This window comes from Xyrauchen texanus, chromosome 8 (assembly GCF_025860055.1).
Source record: "Xyrauchen texanus isolate HMW12.3.18 chromosome 8, RBS_HiC_50CHRs, whole genome shotgun sequence".
Taxonomy (NCBI): domain Eukaryota; kingdom Metazoa; phylum Chordata; class Actinopteri; order Cypriniformes; family Catostomidae; genus Xyrauchen; species Xyrauchen texanus.
In genome coordinates this window covers 6,975,216-6,995,269 of record NC_068283.1, presented here as the reverse complement: position 1 = coordinate 6,995,269, position 20,054 = coordinate 6,975,216, and the positions used below count along the sequence as shown (strand labels likewise).

Here is a 20,054-nt window from a genome sequence, read left to right as displayed (position 1 = left end):
CTTCTGAATTTCAGTGATAAAAGAATGATGTATCATCAGATGTACAGGGTTAAACATAGTCATTGTAACATGCAATGCAAGTTAATTAAGACAGCAGGAATACATTTGAATAAACTCTTCATTTGCAGTTGCATTTTAATTTAACTATTAACACAAACATTAACTGAATTGAACCACATTGGGTGTTTCTCCATCTTTTGCTACTTTTATAGCCCAGGAGTTGATTATTATTAAAGTGATAGTTCACTCAAAAATGAAAATTCTTTCATTTACTCACCCTCATGCCATCCCAGATGTGTTTGACTTTCTTTCTTCTGCAGAACACAAATTAAGATTTTTATAAGAATATTTCAGCTCTGTTGGTCCATACAATGAAAGTGAATGGTGACCAGAACTTTTAAGTTAAAAAAAGCACATAGAGGCATCATAATAATCCATAAGAGTCCAGTGGTTTAATCCATGTCTTCAGAAGGGACTTGATAGGTGTGCGTGTGAGAAACAGATCAATATTTAAGTCCCTTTTTACTATAAATTCTCCTCCCTGCCATATGCACGAAGAATGTGAATCATCATCCAAAAAAAAAAAAAAAGAAAGAAGACTGTGAAAGTGGAGATTTACAGTAAAAATGACTTTAATATTGATCTGTTTCCCTCTCACAACAATCACATCTCTTCTGAAGACATAGATTTAACCACTTGTGTCTTATGGCTTACTATGATGCCTTTATGTGATTTTTGAAGCTACAGATTTCTAGTCACCATTCACTTGTATTGTATGGACCTACAAAGCTGAAATATTCTTTATAAAATTTGTATATGTGTTCGGCAGAAGGAAGAGTTATACACATCTGGGATCAACTATGCTCATCAAAATAAAGAGTAAATGGAACATTAACAATTTCAGTATGTGTGAAAAAAATTTCTGTCAAAGAAGAAAACAAATAAATTTCAAGGTAAATATCACTATTTTTTATTATTATTATTTCACTGGGTGTCATTTCCAATCCGTTTTTATTTTGACAAATTGTGAAAATATTATTTACTTGTGTATATTTATGATACATAAAATGTTAGCTATGAAATGACCCTTTTCAAGACAAATGAATCGGCAATTTTATTTCACAAATTACCATCAGCATCATTTCCAGAAAACAATTATATTAAAAACAATACTGAATTTGAGATGTGCTGAAAATCACAGTGGTGGGAATTTTCATGACTCTCAGAAAAAAAAAGACAAATATTATATGACACAAATCTTCTGTGGTGCACTGAGAAGGTAAAACATTTAGACTTTGTTCCTAGAGGTGAAGATGTTAATAAAAAAATCGATTCGATTGACAGTGAAGAAAAGAAAAGTAAAGAAAAGAAAAATTCACAAACCTTCTGCCCCAACAAACATGGCGTCGCCTTCATTCTACATCTTGTTTCCGGAAAAACCCGAGTGATGTTCGGCTCCGCGAAGTCACTGTATGTAAACAAGGTCAAGCATTCACTGCAGTATTCGCTCCACTGACTCGTTAGACGTCTTTTCTCTTGACAACGATTCACCCAGCGGTACAGCACACCTCTTACAGGTAGGGCAGTGGTTGCAAAGACACATATGTTGCAATGCATGCTATTTTTCAACATTTAAAAAGCATTTGGAAATGTCGTGCACCGTATTTTTTCTTCTCATGTACTGTACGTCATATAAAGGCAGCATGACATTGTTTACATACACTGCCAGTGCGAATGATAACCACCAATACATTTATTGTGTTGAATTGACTTCAAAATGTCATCCAAGGGCATTGACTCATCAATATACATGTAAGCTCTAGTGCAGTGCAGCAAAGTCATGTGTCTCTTCTAGTGTCTAGACTGTTTTTACAGGGCCAGCATTACAATGCAGTCATAACGTTGCTCGTGTTTTTTATTATATTAAATGCATGATGATTTATGGGCCGTTTTAACTACAGCGTAAATACAGATCTTTATCAGATCATGCAAATAAATGAATACAAATTAACTGTATATAGCAGCCATTTCATTACAAGATACTTATTTTTCCTTCCACATAATTTATTTTGTTACTAATCTGAAACTAAAACTAATTCAGTGTTTCACATTAATTAGCTAGACAGTGGCAGCCGCCAAAGTCTAATTGGTCCTGCCACAGATTCATAATGAACCAAAAATATTTTTACACTTCTAATAATAACATAAAAGATATATAGCATTGTGTTTTGTGCCGTTGCTTCGGCAAATCATCTCTCACTCTCAGTCAGTCAGTCAGTCAGTCAGTCAATCAGTCATTCAATCAGTCAGTCAGTCAATCAGTCAGTCAGTCAGTCAGTCAATCAGTCATTCAGTCAGTCAATCAGTCAGTCAGTCAGTCAGTCAGTAATTCAATCAGTCATTCAATCAATCAGTCAGTCAATCAGTCAGTCAGTCAGTCAGTAATTCAATCGGTCATTCAATCAGTCAATCTTTTAGTCAGTCAATCAGACATTCAATCAATCATTCAATCAGACAATCAATCAGTCAGTCAATCAGACAATCAATCAATCAGTCAGTCAGTCAGTCAGTCAGTCAGTCAGTCAGTCAGTCAGTCAGTCAGTCAATCATTCAATCAATCAGTCAGTCAATCAGTCAATCAGACATTCAAACTTTGAATCAGTCAGTCAGTCATTCAATCAGTCAGTCAGTCAGGCAGTCAGTCAGTCAGTCAGTCATTCAATCAGTCAGGCAGTCAGTCAGGCAGTCAGTCAGTCAGTCATTCAATCAACCATTCAATCAATCATTCAATCAGTCAGTCTATCAGTCAGTCAGTCAGTCAGGCAGTCAGTCAGTCATTCAATCAGTCAGTCAGTCAGTCAGTCAGTCAGTCAGTCAGTCAGTCAGTCAGTCATTCAATCAGTCAGTCAGTCAGTCAATCAGTCAATCAATCATTTAGTCAATCAGTCAGTCAATCAGTCAGTCAATCAGCCGGTCAATCAGTCACTCAATCATTCAATAAGTCAGTTAGTCAATCAGTCAATCAGTCAGTTAGTCAATCAGTCAGTCAATCAGTGAGTCAATCAGTCAGTCAGTCAGTCAATCAATCAGTCAGTCAATAAATTAGTCAATCAGTCAGTCAATCAATCAGTCAGTCAGTCAGTCAGTCAGTCAATAAATTAGTCAATTAGTCAGTCAATCAATCAGTCAGTCAATAAATTAGTCAATCAGTCAGTCAGTCAGTCAGTCAGTCAGTCAATCAATCAGTCAATCAGTCAGTCAATCAGTCAGTCAGTCAGTCAGTCAGTCAGTCAGTCAGTCAGTCATTCAGTCAATCAATCAATCAGTCAATCAATCAGTCAATCAATCAGTCAATCTATAAGTTAGTCAGTCCCCTGCTGAACGCCTGCATGCTCACACACACACGTGCACTGGAACCAATTATCTAATGTTAACCTTCTGACCAGCGGCTCTAACTACGTAATTTTTTTCAGCATCTGAGGAGCAAGTTCAACACAGGTAACCAACCACTTTTGCTTAATATAGTTGAAGGCTCAATGTGTTTGATTAAATTACTACTAGAGCACAAAGTTCTTCATAGATCTAGCCTCTCAATTTTGCTCTCAAATTGCACCAGATTGATGCATTTAACTAAATGTACAACATGTTCTTCTGGGGGACCATACCCCCAGACATCCCTAGAAGGTCCGAGGACCACCCACCACAGTCTTACAAAATCCTGTGGGAAACACTGTAATTATGTTTTATATTTGCCATATTGCACAATCATTTTTATTTTAATAGTTTCATAACTATAGTGCTGAGATATTAAAGTTCTGAATATATGCCAGATTTGTTGCTCATATTTATATAATAAATAGTAACTAATTTGCATAATAAATATGATTAAATCATGAGAATATCTCATTTATATTGTGCACAACACACAGCTTACCATTACTGCATTAGAGCATCCAAACAGAGAATCAATTCAGTGATTGATTTAATTGAAACAGCAGTATGTACAAAGAGTACAACAAAAATATATAATAATGATTATATAATAATTCAATTTTTAAGTCTTAAAATAAGTTAGAGGAGTTGTTTGGATAATCCTCCAGGCTAAATCACATGGTGCCTTTATGTGTGACGTGTCTCACACACACACAGCTATAAATCTATATATATATATATATATTGATACACAATTTAGTATTTGTACATATCATACTGTAGAGAATATGTGGTCTTGTGTTGTATCAACAATGATTTGTTAAAGATTAGGTTTATTTAGGTCAAGGGCAAGGTGTGACTATTTTCGTCATAACAAATCATTCATGTACTTCTGCTTAGTGTTAAATCATGTATCTGTTGTGAAAGTCAACAATCAGTCTCTTCAGTTAATTGGCACATTTTGTGTTTGCTTAAAGGAATAGTTCACCCAAAAATGTAAATTCTCTCATCATTTACTCACCCTCATGCCATCCCAGATGTGTATGATTTACTTTGTTCTGCTGAGCAAAGATTATGATTTTTAGAAGAATATTTCAGCTCTGTATGTCCTCACAATGTAAGTCAATGGCTGCCAAAATGTTGAAGCTCAGCATAAAAGTAATTCATAAGACTCCAGTTGTTTAATCCGTCTCTTCAGAATTGATATGATAGGTGTGGGTGAGAAACAGATCAATATTTAAATCCTTTTTACTACAAATTCTCCTCTCTGCCCAGTAGGCGGCGATATGCATGAAGAATGCAAATGGCCAAAAACAAAAGAAGAATGTGAAAGTGAAAGTGTAGATTTATAGTAAAAAAAAGGACTTGATCGAGGAATAACTGTTTTTGATCTGGAGATTCAACGTTTTGGTCACCATTCACTTACATTGTGAGGACCAACAGAGCTGAGATATTCTTCTAAAAATCTTAATTTGTGTTTAGCAGAAGAAAGAAAGACATTCACATCTGGGATCCCTTTCAAAAATTGAGAGTTCATTGCACATTTGCCACAAACTTGCAAACTTGCAGCAAATTGTCCATTGTTGCCAAAGGTTTGCCAGAGGTTTACTACTACCGGTGAAGAGCTGCAAACTTCTGGCAAACCTTTTTGGCAAATCTAAAGGTAATTCGCATGTGAAAATAATTAGCTGCAAATTTGCAGCAAGTTTAAATTTTTTGTAAGGGATGGCATGCGGGTGAGTTAATGATGAGAGAATTTTCATTTTGGGGTGGACTATTAATTCAAAAAAGCCAACTCCTCTTTGAGCTGTCTGTATGTCTACTAGCTGCCTAACATTGCCCTAGCAACTACCCAGAACACCTCTGCAGCAACAAACTAGCAAAGCTCTACTAACCAACTGGAACACCTTAGCAACCCCAAAGCAACTCCCTATCCACTGAGCACCCTAGCAATCTCATAGAAACTGCCCAGCAACCACTAAAAGCACCACAACAACAGCGTAGTAACCACTCAGAGCACCACAACAACAGCATAGTAATCACTCAGAGCACCACAACAACAGCATAGTAACCACTCAGAGTACCACAACAACAGCATAGTAACCACACAGAGCACCACAACAACAGCATAGTAACCACTCAGAGCACCACAACAACAGCATAGTAACCACCCAGAGTACCACAACAACAGCATAGTAACCACCCAGAGCACCACAACAACAGCATAGTAACCACTCAGAGTACCACAACAACAGCATAGTAACCACTCAGAGCACCACAACAACAGCATAGTAACCACTCAGAGCACCACAACAACAGCATAGTAACCACCCAGAGCACCACAACAACAGCATAGTAACCACCCAGAGCACCACAACAACAGCATAGTAACCACCCAGAGTACCACAACAACAGCATAGTAACCACCCAGAGCACCACAACAACAGCATAGTAACCACTCAGAGCACCACAACAACAGCATAGTAACCACTCAGAGCACCACAACAACAGCATAGTAATCACTGAGAGCACCACAACAACAGCATAGTAACCACTCGGAGTACCACAACAACAGCATAGTAACCACCCAGAGCACCACAACAACAGCATAGTAACCACCCAGAGCACCACAACAACAGCATAGTAACCACTCAGAGCACCACAACAACAGCATAGTAACCACTCAGAGCACCACAACAACAGCATAGTAACCACTCAGAGTACCACAACAACAGCATAGTAACCACCCAGAGCACCACAACAACAGCATAGTAACCACTCAGTGCACCACAACAACAGCATAGTAACCATTCAGATCACCACAACAACAGCATAGTAACCACCCAGATCACCACAACAACAGCATAGTAACCACCCAGAGCACCACAACAACAGCATAGTAACCACCCAGAGTACCACAACAACAGCATAGTAACCACTCAGAGTACCACAACAACAACATAGTAATCACTGAGAGCACCACAACAACAGCATAGTAACCACTCAGAGTACCACAACAACAGCATAGTAACCACCCAGAGCACCACAACAACAGCATAGTAACCACCCAGAGCACCACAACAACAGCATAGTAACCACCCAGAGCACCACAACAACAGCATAGTAACCACCCAGAGCACCACAACAACAACATAGTAACCACCCAGAGCACCACAACAACAACATAGCAACCTCTCAGAGCACCACAACAACATCATAGCAACAGGGTTACTTATGAAAAGTTTCCACTACAGATTACAGAATACATGCTGTAAAATGTAATTTATAATGTATTCCGTTAGATTACTCAAGGTCAGTAATGTATTCTAATTACTTTGGATTACTTCTTTTTCACTTGTTTTGACTATAAAAACTCTGTCAGTACAGAGTTTTTTTTAATGGAAAACAAGACAAAAATTATTATCAATTATATGATTTTTGTCCTAATATCAAAGGTGTTACTAGAAAAAGAAATTATGATCCAATATGTATTTTCTCGATAAAAATATGATTGTGTCTGGTACATGTGCATATAAAATGGCTAGAAAAAGCATTTTAGCTTAGCTAAAGATGACAATTAACACAAGGTTTATTTCTATTTCTTCTGCTCCAAACTTACTTCAAACGTACTTCTCTGTCTGCTCGTATGAATGTAACACATCATAATAAAGTGTTTCACCGCTGTTCAAATGCACTTTGGATCATTTATATGTATAAATGTTTTCCATCTGAAAGGACGAAATATTAAATGAAAGAAATGACAATAAAATGCAAAGTAATCTCTTCAGTAATCAAAATACTTTTTGAATGTAACTGTATTCTAATTACCAATTATTTAAATTGTAACTGTAGTGGAATACAGTTACTTACATTTTGTATTTTAAATACGTAATCCCATTACTTGTATTCCGTTACTCCCCAACCCTGTGCATAGCAACCACACAGAATACCACAGCAACAGCTTAGTAAGCCAAAAGCTACACAAGACATATGGAACATTCAAAATTCAGATATCTTTTCAAACAAGTATTCATAATTCATACAATCTTCAAACTTGAACATCTCTCATTAAACTGGCTATGTTTGCAAACTACATAGACCTAAAAAAAAACCTTTCTGAACTTTCTGAAGCTGCTTTAACCTTTCTGCCAAAAGTTTGTCTCACAAAATGATTTTCAATTCCTCTCTTACAGGAGCTGTTGTCATTTCCTGTCTTGAAGGATATCCGTGGGCACCCGTCGAGATGATGCAGTGTCTGCAGTTTCTGGTTGAACCAACTAAGAATTTCACTGCCAAGTTTAAGGTACCTTGAAAAAACATCTTGGCAAACTTTTAAATGGCTCTTTTTGCTGGTTGTTGAAACAGATTTCAATAGCTGTGAGTCAGAGAGAGTTAAGAGGAGACAAAGACGCAGAAAGTAGAACACACATGAGGTGCATGTTAATGAAACATTGTTCGACCGTTGCACTGACAACTTGCTTTTGAAAGTGGTGGTGGTGTAGTGGTCTAAACCACAAAACTGGTAATCAGAATGTTGCTGGTTCGATTCCCACATCCACCACCATTGTGTCCTTGAGCAAGGCACTTAACTCCAGGTTGCTCCGGGGGGATTGTCCCTGTAAGAAGGGCTCTGTAAGTCGCTTTGGATAAAAGCATCTGCCAAATGCATAAATGCAAATTAAATATTCTGCTATAGCCAGACTGTTGAATATCAGCATTAAGTCTGGTCCGATTTACATTTGTTGTTTTTTATGTACCATTTAGGGGCAAGTTTATCTGAAATAATTGGCACCACATTTTCAAACAACTGCACAGAGGTAGCACTTACCTGGCAAACTTTTTTTTTTCTTTAAAAAACTATTATTCCATCAAATCGCTTTGTAAAACTTGCGATTTCAGCTAGCTTTTGCCATTGTTTTGTGTAATGTGTCAGCTATCTGGGATTCAGTATGTGTTTCACTAAAACATATTCACTGATTTTATGTGGACAGGAGTTTCACGAGAAATCGAAAAATGAGAAGAGAGAACCTCTGGATGAGAGTCAGCAGTTCATTGTGAACCTCGCTAAAGATCTGAGACGAGTCTGTCAGGTACAGCCACAGATCAATGTATATTACACCATTAAAGCCATGTGTTGCAAGAACTATACACTCACCTAAAGGATTATTAGGAACACCATACTAATACTGTGTTTGACCCCCTTTCGCCTTCAGAACTGCCTTAATTCTACGTGGCATTGATTCAACAAGGTGCTGAAAGCATTCTTTAGAAATGTTGGCCCATATTGATAGGATAGCATCTTGCAGTTGATGGAAATTTGTGGGATGCACATCCAGGGCACGAAGCTCCCATTCCACCACATCCCAAAGATGCTCTATTGGGTTGAGATCTGGTGACTGTGGGGGCCATTTTAGTACAGTGAACTCATTGTCATGTTCAAGAAACCAATTTGAAATGATTCGAGCTTTGTGACATGGTGCATTATCCTGCTGGAAGTAGCCATCAGAGGATGGGTACATGGTGGCCATAAAGGGATGGACATGGTCACGAACAATGCTCAGGTAGGCCGTGGCATTTAAACGATGCCCAATTGGCACTAAGGGGCCTAAAGTGTGCCAAGAAAACATCCCCCACACCATTACACCACCACCACCAGCCTGCACAGTGGTAACAAGGCATGATGGATCCATGTTCTCATTCTGTTTATGCCAAATTCTGACTCTACCATCTGAATGTCTCAACAGAAATCGAGACTCATCAGACCAGGCAACATCTTTCCAGTCTTCAACTGTCCAATTTTGGTGAGCTCTTGCAAATTGTAGCCTCTTTTTCCTATTTGTAGTGGAGATGAGTGGTACCTGGTGGGGTCTTCTGCTGTTGTAGCCCATCCGCCTCAAGTTTGTGCGTGTTGTGGCTTCACAAATGCTTTGCTGCATATCTCGGTTGTAACGAGTGGTTATTTCAGGCAAAGTTGCTCTTCTATCAGCTTGAATCAGTCGGCCCATTCTCCTCTGACCTCTAGCATCAACAAGGCATTTTCGCCCACAGGACTGCCGCATACTGGATGTTTTTCCCTTTTCACACCATTCTTTGTAAACCCTAGAAATGGTTGTGCGTGAAAATCCCAGTAACTGAGCAGATTGAGAAATACTCAGACCGGCCCGTCTGGCACCAACAACCATGCCACGCTCAAAATTGCTTAAATCACCTTTCTTTCCCATTCTGACATTCAGTTTGGAGTTCAGGAGATTGTCTTGACCAGGACCACACCCGTAAATGCATTGAAGCAACTGCCATGTGATTGGTTGATTAGATAATTGCATTAATGAGAAATTGAACAGGTGTTCCTAGTAATCCTTTAGGTGAGTGTATATGGCTAAATAATCGTTACAATGCTATTTTATAGGTTTGTTTAATATTTATTGTGTTTTTACATTATTTCCTCTTAGGACTTTAAATAAATAAATTGCGTTCTGCTTACATGCAAGGGCTCATGAAGAGAAGCTAAGGGGATAGTTTACCCCAAAATAGAAATTCTCTCATCATTTACTCACCCTCATGCCTTCCCAGATGTGTATGACTTTCTTTCTTCTGCAGAACACAAATTAAGATTTTTAGAAGAATATTTCTGCTCTGTAGGTCCATACAGTGAATGGGTGCCAAAATGTTGAAGCTCCAAAATCCGCATAAAGGCATCATAAAAGTAAACCAAAAGACTCCATTGGTTAAATCCATGTCTTCAGAAGAGAATTGGTAGGTGAGGGTGAAAAACAATATTTAAGTGTTTTTTCTTCTTCTATAAGTCACTTCCACACAATAATGTGTGAATGAAGAAGAAAGTGAGATTTACAGTAAAAAAAAAAGGACTTAAATATTGATCTGTTTCTCACCCACACCTATCATATCACATCTGAAGACATGGATTAAACCACTGGAGTCTTATGGCTTACTTTTATGATGCCTTTATGTGGATTTTGGAGTTTTAAAATTTTGGCACTCACTTGCATTGTATGGACCAACAGAGCTGAGATATTCTTCTAAAAATCTTAATTTGTGTTCTGCTGAAAAAAGGGATGGCATGAGCGTGAGTAAATGATGAGAGAATTTTAATTTTTGGATGAACTGTTCCTTTAACTCTTTCCCCGCCAAACACGGAATTTTCCGGGTTTTATGAAAAAACGCTTCCCCGCCAAACACAGAATTTTCCGGGTATCCGTGTTTTAGGTGGTATACTGTAAGGAAGACCCGTGCGCATGTTTTGAAAGAGTACGCAACTCTTTGATCAAAGAAACAGACTGCGATCGTCTCAAACGTGAAGTGGAACACCATACTAATACTAAAGCACTTGTTTGATAAAAATGCCTTTTTCTCAGCTTTTTGTCCGAAATGTTGTTTTTGACAAAACCTACCTCTGTTCAAGTGGCAATAAAAAAAGAACAAATGAAGATAAAATAAAATCGAGCCTAAAAGCAGAGGCTCAGATCTTAATTTTGATATATAGCATCTTCATATATTCATGGAAGAAAATATTCTGCGGGCCATTAAAGTTTAGCGAAAATCGTCCAAAACCCTGGTGGTGGCTGGCAACTTTTTTTAAAAACGCTGGCGGGGAAAGAGTTAAGAGAAGACAATAAGCTGTTAAAATTAGTTATTTTTACAGATGGCATTTCAAACATTGATTAATAATATCATGTAATGTTTCCAGAAATACCCCATATGTTGTGTTAAAATTGTTATGCATAATTCATACTGAAAAATGAAATTATGAAAAGATGCATTTACAGCAGTTACTGTAGGCCAATGTGAATTTGTTTGAATTGAATCCAATTTTAAATTCTACTTTATTAAATTCAAATTTGATTTACAGTTGTCTCGTTTGCTTCCTAAATTCAAATTCAGCAAAAGCAAAAATTATTTTCAGTTCTGAATGCAATACAACCCCCAACAAAAAAATAACTGATGATGGTCATTTAGCTGTAAGCTCATGAACTTTGCATGCATGTTTCTTCTCTCATGGCTGGTGTAGAGGTCAGAGGTGTTGGAGCACATCTCCAGCAGTGAGGATGTTTGGCCCACGCTCACCTGCCGGGCCTTCATACTGGAGTGGGCGTCCATGCTGGAGAGTAAGGTACGATACTGATATACCCCATCCAAACCAGGCATAAAGTGTGAAGTTTCAATCATGCACTTTTTCTGTTCTCATGCTGCTGAAAGTGACAAAAACACAGCCAGTGGTAACTCAATTTTTTACAGCCCTTTGTTCCATTAGTAATTTCCCCTTTCATTTAGAGCATGGGTTTTCAAACTTTTTGATGCCAAGGTCCCTCAAATAAAACATTCCCCTTATTAGGGGCCCCTAATAGTAAATGTGAAATTATGAAGACATGATTGCAAAGTTGTATACATAGCTTTAATTTTGTCATTGTACTAAAGCCAAGAGAACCTATTTACTTTTTAGATTTTGAGAAACATTTTCACTTTAATTTATTTATGTAATGCTTTTCACAAAAAATTATGTTCCAAAGCAGCTAAATTGAGAATAGTGAAATACAACCCTCATTTCTATTAAATCTCATGATTTTAGAATTAAACGGTAATAATGTTAAACAATGTTAACATTTTTCACACTTTTTCCCTGACATTTTTGTGGACCCCCTAGCACTGACTTGCACCCCCCGTGGGTCCTCGAAAATCCCTGCTCTAGAGGATTTTAAAGTCTTCAATAAATATTTGTTGAACCAAACCAGCCAGTTCCAATGAATCACAACATCACAGCAAAGTTGAAAGTTAAAAAAAGACAAAGGTGCAAAACTGTGTCTTTTATGAGTGAATGATCTACTGATACCCATTTCACATCTGAAGGGCATTTTACACTTAAAATCGCTAACTTTGGGTCATTGTTAACCTCCTGAGACACGACCATGACTGATGTGTGCATTTTCTATTTCCCTTTTTTATTTGTAACTAGTAGCACCTAATAAACAAGCAAAAAACTATCTAGAGCAGATAGTTTTCCTAAAAAATTGATATCCACATATGTGTGGACAGCAGGACCAAGTTGCAAAATTTTTAATAATACCAAGCTATAGAAAGTCAGATTTCTTTGAGTGTTGGTTATTCACATTTTTGAGACGTTATAAACAATACAGCTGATTTTCTGTAAAACTGAACAAACAATTCTGATTAAAGGAAACGCATCATCCAATCACAGAAAGCCATGGTAAAATTAAATTTAGCATTATAAAATTCTGAATCAATGCATTTATTACCATTGTCCCATGTCTGCCAAACATGTTGAGTGGTCCAAACATTATCTGCAGCCTGAAACTGAACTTTGGTCAGATTTTAGGAGTGAATTCATTTAGCTGCATAGAAAGTTATAGGATGCACCTTTGCTCCCTATTTAGTGAATGACTTAACCTTCAGTGTGCTGTCTGTCTGCACTGGTCTCCGAACAGTTAAAAATGCACCTAATTTTCATCCTAACTCTGTATACAACCTCTGAAAGCAACATATTTCAGCTTTTGCTTGAATTTTTCTCAGTGTGGGATTGCACAGTAAATATACAGGAATATATTTAATAATGTTAATGAATAGAACCGTATTGTACAGTGATAACAAAATAAAATATAACAAAATTTACTTTGGCTGGCAAAAGTTTGGAATAATGGACAGATTTTGCAGTTTCGGAAAGAAATTGGTACTTTAATTCACCAAAGTGGCATTCAACAGATCACAAAGTATAGTCAGGACATTACTGATGTAAAAAACAGCACCATCACTATTTGTAATCATGCTAAAGTGATCATTTGTTACTAGAAAATCACTCATTATATCAAACACAGTTGAAAGATATTTGATTTGTTAAATGAAGCTTAACATTGTCTTTGTGTTTGTTTTTGAGTTACCACAGTATTCAATAGACTGGCATGTCTTAAGGTCAATAGTAGGACATAAATGGCTTTCTCTAGAAACTCGTCAGTCAATCATTGTTTTGAGCGATGAATGCAATACAATGCTTAACTGCCGAAAAAACTGAAGATTTCATACAAAGGTGTAACTACAGTCTTCAAAGACAAAGGACAACTGTCTCTAACAAGAACAGAAAGAGATGTGGAAGACCAGATGTACAAATAAACAAGAGGATAAGTACATCAGAGTCTCTAGTTTGAGAAATAGATGCCTCACATGTCCTCAGCTGACAGCTTCATTGAATTCTACCCGCTCAACACCAGTTTCATGTACAACAGTAAAGAGAAGACTCAGGGGTGCAGGCCTTATGGGAAGAATTGCAAAGAAAAAGCCACTTTTGGACAACAGATAATTGGAAAAGAGTGTTATGGATCTTAACCCCATTGAGCTTTTGTGGGATCAGCTAGACTGTAAGGTGCGTGAGAAGTGCCCGACAAGACAGTCACATCTATGGCAAGTGCTACAGGAAGTGTGGGGTGAAATGTCACCGGAGTATCTGGACAAACTGACAGCTAGAATGTGAAGGATCTGCAAAGCTGTCATTGCTGGAGGATTTTTTGAAGAGAACTCTTTGAAGTAGTTTAACTTATGAAGTTCTGAAAAATGTATTTTTAACGTTCTTAATGTCCTAACTGATACATTGTGATCAGTTGAATGCCACTTTGGTGAATAAAAGTACCAATTTCTTTCCATAAGAGCAAAATCTGTACATTGTTACAAACTTTTTGCCACCAGTATTATATCAAACATTCATCAGGTGAATACATAGGCTATAAAAAGCTTAATTTGGTAAAAAATTCAATATAGAGCATTGTTATGGAGGCAAGTCAACCAAACCCACCAAATAGTTTTTCTGGTTATTATTGGGATTTTGGTTGAACAATAAACTGCATCAGGGATTTTATTAATTTTGTATCATCCATGTTTGTGCCGTCATAGTAGGAAATCCAAAGAATTGGTTTTAACTCTCTAAAAATCCATTTAAAAACTATTGGCCGATTAATTGGTTATCAGCCTTTTTTACCACCTTAGTTAGTTGTATAAACAAAATCCACTTTCGGTAGACCTCTTGTTTTCTTAAAATAAGTGATAAATCTGCCAGATCACGTGGTGATGGAACAGAGCTAAAGATTCATGAAATATTGTTCTAACAGAAGAGGCCAATGCAGAAGGATGAGTGGCCAGAGAGAAGTGAGTGGAAGGATCTGGCCCTGAACAATGACCTGGATATGGAGAGTGCAAAGACAGTTATTCTCACCTGGATCAAAGACCTGAGGGCCCAACCCGAGGTGCTCACACATCAGTATAATATCTAGCCTCTGTTTTCTTTGTTCATATTCACATGCATGTCAATTGCATTGAGTGGAAAGTCTTTAAAACCCATTTTGTGTGCTAAATTGCAGTGGATTGGTGAAGAAAATAATTGTTTTCTACCTCACTGTGTAGCAAAGTGTCTGGCCTGGAGAGCGGGTGGTGGTGGTTTTAGATGACTTTGATAAGCACTGGAGAAAAGGCCAGATGGCCACATTGCAGTCAGCTATGGAGCTGGTGTTCTGGACCCTACTCAACAAAGAATTAAACAAGGTATAAGAAAAATAAAAGATCCAGCAGCGTAAAAGATGAATTCAGAGGGCAGATTGCTTTATAGTAACACCAAACCTTTCTGATTTAAATGTGTTTAGGAGAACATTCCTCAAAAGTGGCTTATGTGGAAACAGAGGAGCCAAAAAATAGGTAAGATCTTCTATTCGGTGTCCTGAATATCATGAATCGAAAAGAATTTGAAATGAAATTCACTATAATAAATATAAGAGGATTTAGAAAAAGGCAATTGATTATAAAATCGCTATAATGAATCAACAAGAATTTAGAAATGAAACTCATTATAAATTCATTATGATAAATCTGAAAGAATTTAGAAAAAGACAATCGACTATAAATTCAATAGGGATGTCCCGATACCCATACAAGGCTCAAGTACTGATGTGAAAAAACGATACCATCTGACGTATGACTGTCATTGCATAAGCTTACAGTGCACAGATGAAATCCACAATAAATTAAAAAAAACAGCATTAAAAAGCAATTTAATGAAATAAATATATAATCTGCACGCGCATATGTAGTTAGTTGATTACATTGCCGCCTTTAGCAGTTTAAATTCACTGACAGTCACCAGCGCTCTGTGCTTCCTCAGCTGTGAATCATGAGATCTTGAAGCAATATTAATGGGTAAATCGTCAAAATAAGAGTTCCATTTAATTAGACAAAAATATGACAACTATATCACTACTCTATAGTTATGTATTATTTACTGTACTAATAAAATAATAACTGTATTATATTGAGCAACATATCACAATAATTTTTATATTTAAATTTAGTAAAAAAACAAAAATTAAAAAAAAATTGTTTAGACACCCTTTAATGATAACATTGATTTAAATGGTTAAATATGGAATTTGTGAAATAAGTAAAAAGAAAAATAAATTAATTTCAAATGGCTGAAACATGTTAACATACAGAGATGCTTCTTGTCATGAAAAAGAATCTTCCCCTTAAATATGCAAAATAATGATTAGATTATTATCTTATTTGAGAAACACTAGTTGAAAACAAAGTGAACAGTTCATCTCTTTGGTTTTCTTTACAGTTATTATTTTATATAGATTTTAAAAATAATAATAATAATTTATCAGGTTTTTGTTGTTGTTGAAAACTGTAACATTAGAAAACAAAACTGGTATCGGTATCGGCGAGAACTGAAAAGGAAGTGTCGGTACTCGTTCTCCAAAAAATTGTATCAGGACATCCGTAAAATTCCCTATAATAAATCTAAGAGAATTTTGAAATAAACTTAACTAGTAATTCACTATAATAAATCTAAGATCATTTCTAAATTAAACTCATAATAAATTCAATATAATAAGTCTAAGAGAATTTAGGAAAAAGACAATAAATATGACCATAAATTTGTTATAATGAATCGAAAATAATTTGGAAATTTAATTGACTACAAATTCACAATAATGAATATAAAAGAATTTGGAAATAAACTTCTCTATAATTTTACTATAATAAATCAAAGAGAATTTGGAAATGGAATTCACTTTATAATCACTATGATAAGCCTAATTAAAGGCATTGTATGCAATTTGATTTGTTTTCTTCTTTTTTCGGTTTTCATGTAGGTGCCATCCCATATATTCCTCAAACAGGTTAGTCACCTGCCTCTCCTCTGACCATCTACATAGATATTGCTGACAGATTTAAACTAATAGGATATATTAAATAATAAAACTCACTATTTACACAAGTTAACCATGTTTTTCTTTTCATTTAGTATGGGACTGGATCTGTGATGCCGGAGGTAAAATGTTGACTCTGTTCCAAAACCTAATGAGCTGCCTTGCTGTCTGTTGCCTACATTAGCAGCTGCTTGTGAAGGCAGCATCTTAACTGAAATAGAACCTCATAATTGAGGAATTGGGAATGCTCTTCATAGGCAGAAACTCGCAGGAAGCACACAGGGGTCTTGACTTAAAACTGATTTCAATAAAGTTTGGCCAAAGTCTTTCTAGCACGTTATTTTCACTGTCGGTTATCTTTGGAACACTCTCGGGCGGTTATTTCCAGTCATGCCAGTGCAGTTCCTATCTACTTGAATGGAGAAAGACCAAAATCTCAAAAACGGTTGGTCAAGATTACGATTAAAGGACATATTTCAAATCAGCAATAAAATCTGACAACACTAGTATCATAAATTGTGATTCTTTACCTCGTTTTAGGCTAAATAACGCAATTTTCCCGTCTTGTATAGCTAATGCGCATGTGCGTTCTAGTGTTGATTGACAGGTGTATCTAAAAGATGATTGGCTCTTTTATCTGGAAGGCAGGACTTCCTTTCTACATCCGTTGACAGTTGGCCACTCAGAGCTGCTTGGTTGAGCGTTCCAATTTCTACCATTCATTTTAATAGAAGTGGCGCGTCTCTGCTAAATAATCTCTGGTTTGGCGTTAGCATGTTTCTAAGATAACTACACAATAGCCTAATAAACATAAATATACAATGCACACACAAATATTTGGTCAAATATTCAATTTTAATTAGATTTAACTCTTTTTCATAGATAATGTTTCAGTATTATTTAAGTATATTTATGATTGACATTTCTTCCTTTGTCTTCCATCTTGGATGGATTTGATCAAGAAAAACACATTCAGGGATTGCTTTCTCTGCAAAGTATTCATGAAATGCTGCCTTAGATTTTGGCCAAAAGAAGGTATCTTAGAAACTTTTGCAACAGCTTGGAGTACGATGATGCCTTAAAATGTTGCCTGTGTTGGCGGCTCACTATGTTTTGGAACAAATCGTTATGATCTACTTATAAGATCACTTATTGTGAAATAATGTGAAGTTTATCACACTGATCACAGATTTTACATTAGTCATAACCTTCCATTCGTTCCATCATAGTGGAGGTGACACTTGACCTGGACACTGCCAACCCTGACCTGCTGATCTCTGAGAATGAGAAGCGCATGCGCTGTGGTTTTGAGCGCAAAGACGTGCCCAACTACCACCAGCGTTTCGACGGCTGGTGGTGTGCGGTCGGAACTGAAGGCTTCAGCAGTGGTCGCCACTACTGGAAAGTTGACCTTGGAGAAATGGACTGGCGAATCGGTGTGGCCAAAGAGTCGGCTTTGCGTAAGGGCTTCAAGTCCCTCAACGTCGACACTGGTTACCTGACTCTGCGTTTGGAGCGCGGTACGGAGCTGAAGGCCCTCACTGTGCCATTCACTGCCCTCCCCACCACCTCCATTCCCTGTAAGGTCGGCATCTACCTGGATTTTGATGAGGGCCAGCTGTCCTTCTACGATGCAGAGAGCCGCTCCCACATCTACACCTACAATGAGACATTTGGCGAAAAGCTCTTCCCGCTGTTCGGAACGGTGGAGATTGTGAAAGACCTGGTGATCAGGTCGCCCGAAAACAGGAGCCACTGCATGTGTCCCAGCATGTGCCTGTGGGGTTGAGACCCTTAATTGAACAGAGCCCAGTGCTTAGTCTCTAGACCAGTGGTTATCAGTTGGTGGGCCGACATCCAAAAATTGGTTGCAGGTCTGTTCTGACTGGACAGCAAGGACAAAACAATGCTAAATGCAAATAATAAAATGCACCTAACAATATAGTCATTTATAAATTGAATAGTTTCCTACTGAATGCTGATTGGTCAACTTGGCTGGGTCTAAGGGGTGGGCTGGGGGGGCATCGTTCCGCTTGATTTGCCTTGAGCCCCCCAGAAACTTTTGATGCCTCCACCTTGACTGACAGTGAAACCATAAAAGGGCACTCTGCCCCCTGGACTGACAACATTGCTACCCCTAAACATAAAAATGCCCCACCAAAGATTGCATCCTAGTACTGGCCCTGTTGGTCAATATAGCATTCCAGCCTTGATAAAATCCTAGAAATAGTAAAAAACTATGATGAGGAACACCTGTTCATCATATCGAGACTATTGAGAGACTTTTGTTGTTTCTCAATGTGCAGTCTTACAGTATTATGTTATTATGTTCTTTTGGATTTATTCGACATCATCCACCACTAGAGAAAAAAGGTTGTTGAATCGCATACATATCGCAGTACGTCTCAATACTCTCAAAGATACGTTAGACAGAGACAGATTAGACAGATGTCAACGTGAACATGTTGCGAGACATGCCCTCATCCTTCGAAAATTATAAACAAACCTACGCAAGGTGGGAAAAAAGCTATGACAGTCAGTTTTCCCCATCAGCTTATGCCACGTTAATAATTTAGCATATTGTTGGGCCTATGCAGTTCTTGGTAATATAAATACATTCTAAAGTTATATGTTATGGACATTTGTATTTACTTTGGTATGATACAAATGTTCGGTACTGTGTTGGGTGCACAGTAAAATCTGAAACAGTAGGTTGACTTTTCTTTGGACTTTCTTTAGAGGCAAAAATACAACCACGAATCGCGCTTGTCGCGATTATGCGAACGTAATTACTTCCTGTTTTCAACGCGGGATGTGAGCCTGGGTCTCTGATGCTGATGATGAAACTCGCTACCAGTTGCGCCACAAAGGAAGGTAATTAAGCTTGAGCCAATGCAAAAATATCTGATAGGGAATGACACTTGTCATTGAGTCGGCATAATGTGTCTGATCCTAAGGTACTGGAACTCTCTGAAACAACATGCTGACCTTGCATGTGATGATGTTGCTTGATGTCCAATTTAAGATCTGGGTCCTTAGGCAAACCCAATTGAGAACCACTGGCCTAGACCTCTCATTGGCATTAGATAGACCACTGGGCCATGTTAGCTGGTCACTTCTGAGTGATTGACAGTGATCCATATTGCAGTATAGACCATTAATTCCATCAGAGTAGTGTACAATCTATTTCAGCTACTGCTTCTGTGGTACTTCTGAACATACAATTGTCTGCACCTTATTACAATGTGTTCACCTGCCCTGTCTGCACTTTCATATTTATTTGACAAACTCAAAATCATGACGTGAAAATGCACTTTATGTCAATAATAAATAAAAAAAAATGTATCCCAGTCTGTTCATTTTTATATTAACCTCTCTTTACACAGGAAACACAACTTAAAA

The 20,054-nt window shown here is 37.4% G+C and overlaps 1 protein-coding gene and 1 long non-coding RNA gene across 3 annotated transcripts; one reads left to right on the top strand and one right to left on the bottom strand.

The window, feature by feature from the left end:
- The first annotated feature begins 1,460 nt into the window (after nucleotides 1–1,460).
- LOC127648071 (butyrophilin subfamily 3 member A3-like) lies at nucleotides 1,461–19,996 on the top strand. The gene is made up of 10 exons (XM_052132671.1): nucleotides 1,461–1,577; nucleotides 7,626–7,735; nucleotides 8,424–8,522; nucleotides 11,459–11,560; nucleotides 14,559–14,693; nucleotides 14,851–14,988; nucleotides 15,087–15,138; nucleotides 16,596–16,622; nucleotides 16,748–16,774; nucleotides 17,882–19,996. The coding sequence occupies exons 2-10, from the start codon at nucleotides 7,676–7,678 to the stop codon at nucleotides 18,439–18,441; spliced, it is 1,200 nt and encodes a 399-aa protein (XP_051988631.1). The 5' UTR covers nucleotides 1,461–1,577; nucleotides 7,626–7,675; the 3' UTR covers nucleotides 18,442–19,996.
- Nucleotides 11,520–15,607, bottom strand: LOC127648077 (uncharacterized). Of its 2 annotated transcripts, none has more exons than XR_007971135.1 (4): nucleotides 15,575–15,607; nucleotides 15,064–15,160; nucleotides 14,839–14,964; nucleotides 11,520–11,639 (listed from the first exon to the last, which is right to left on the bottom strand). It is a non-coding gene; the product is annotated as an uncharacterized LOC127648077 (long non-coding RNA). The 2 variants fall into 2 exon arrangements; XR_007971134.1 differs by having other exon boundaries at nucleotides 11,528–11,636.
- Nucleotides 19,997–20,054: the final 58 nt, after the last annotated feature.

Bases quoted from the DNA above. Each gene is read 5' to 3' on its own strand.
- LOC127648071 (XM_052132671.1), top strand. From the start codon at position 7,676: ATGATGCAGTGTCTGCAGTTTCTGGTTGAACCAACTAAGAATTTCACT. The intron at 7,736-8,423 runs GTACCTTGAAAA...TTATGTGGACAG, and splicing joins ATTTCACTGCCAAGTTTAAG to GAGTTTCACGAGAAATCGAA. The intron at 14,694-14,850 runs GTGCTCACACAT...CTCACTGTGTAG, and splicing joins ACCTGAGGGCCCAACCCGAG to CAAAGTGTCTGGCCTGGAGA.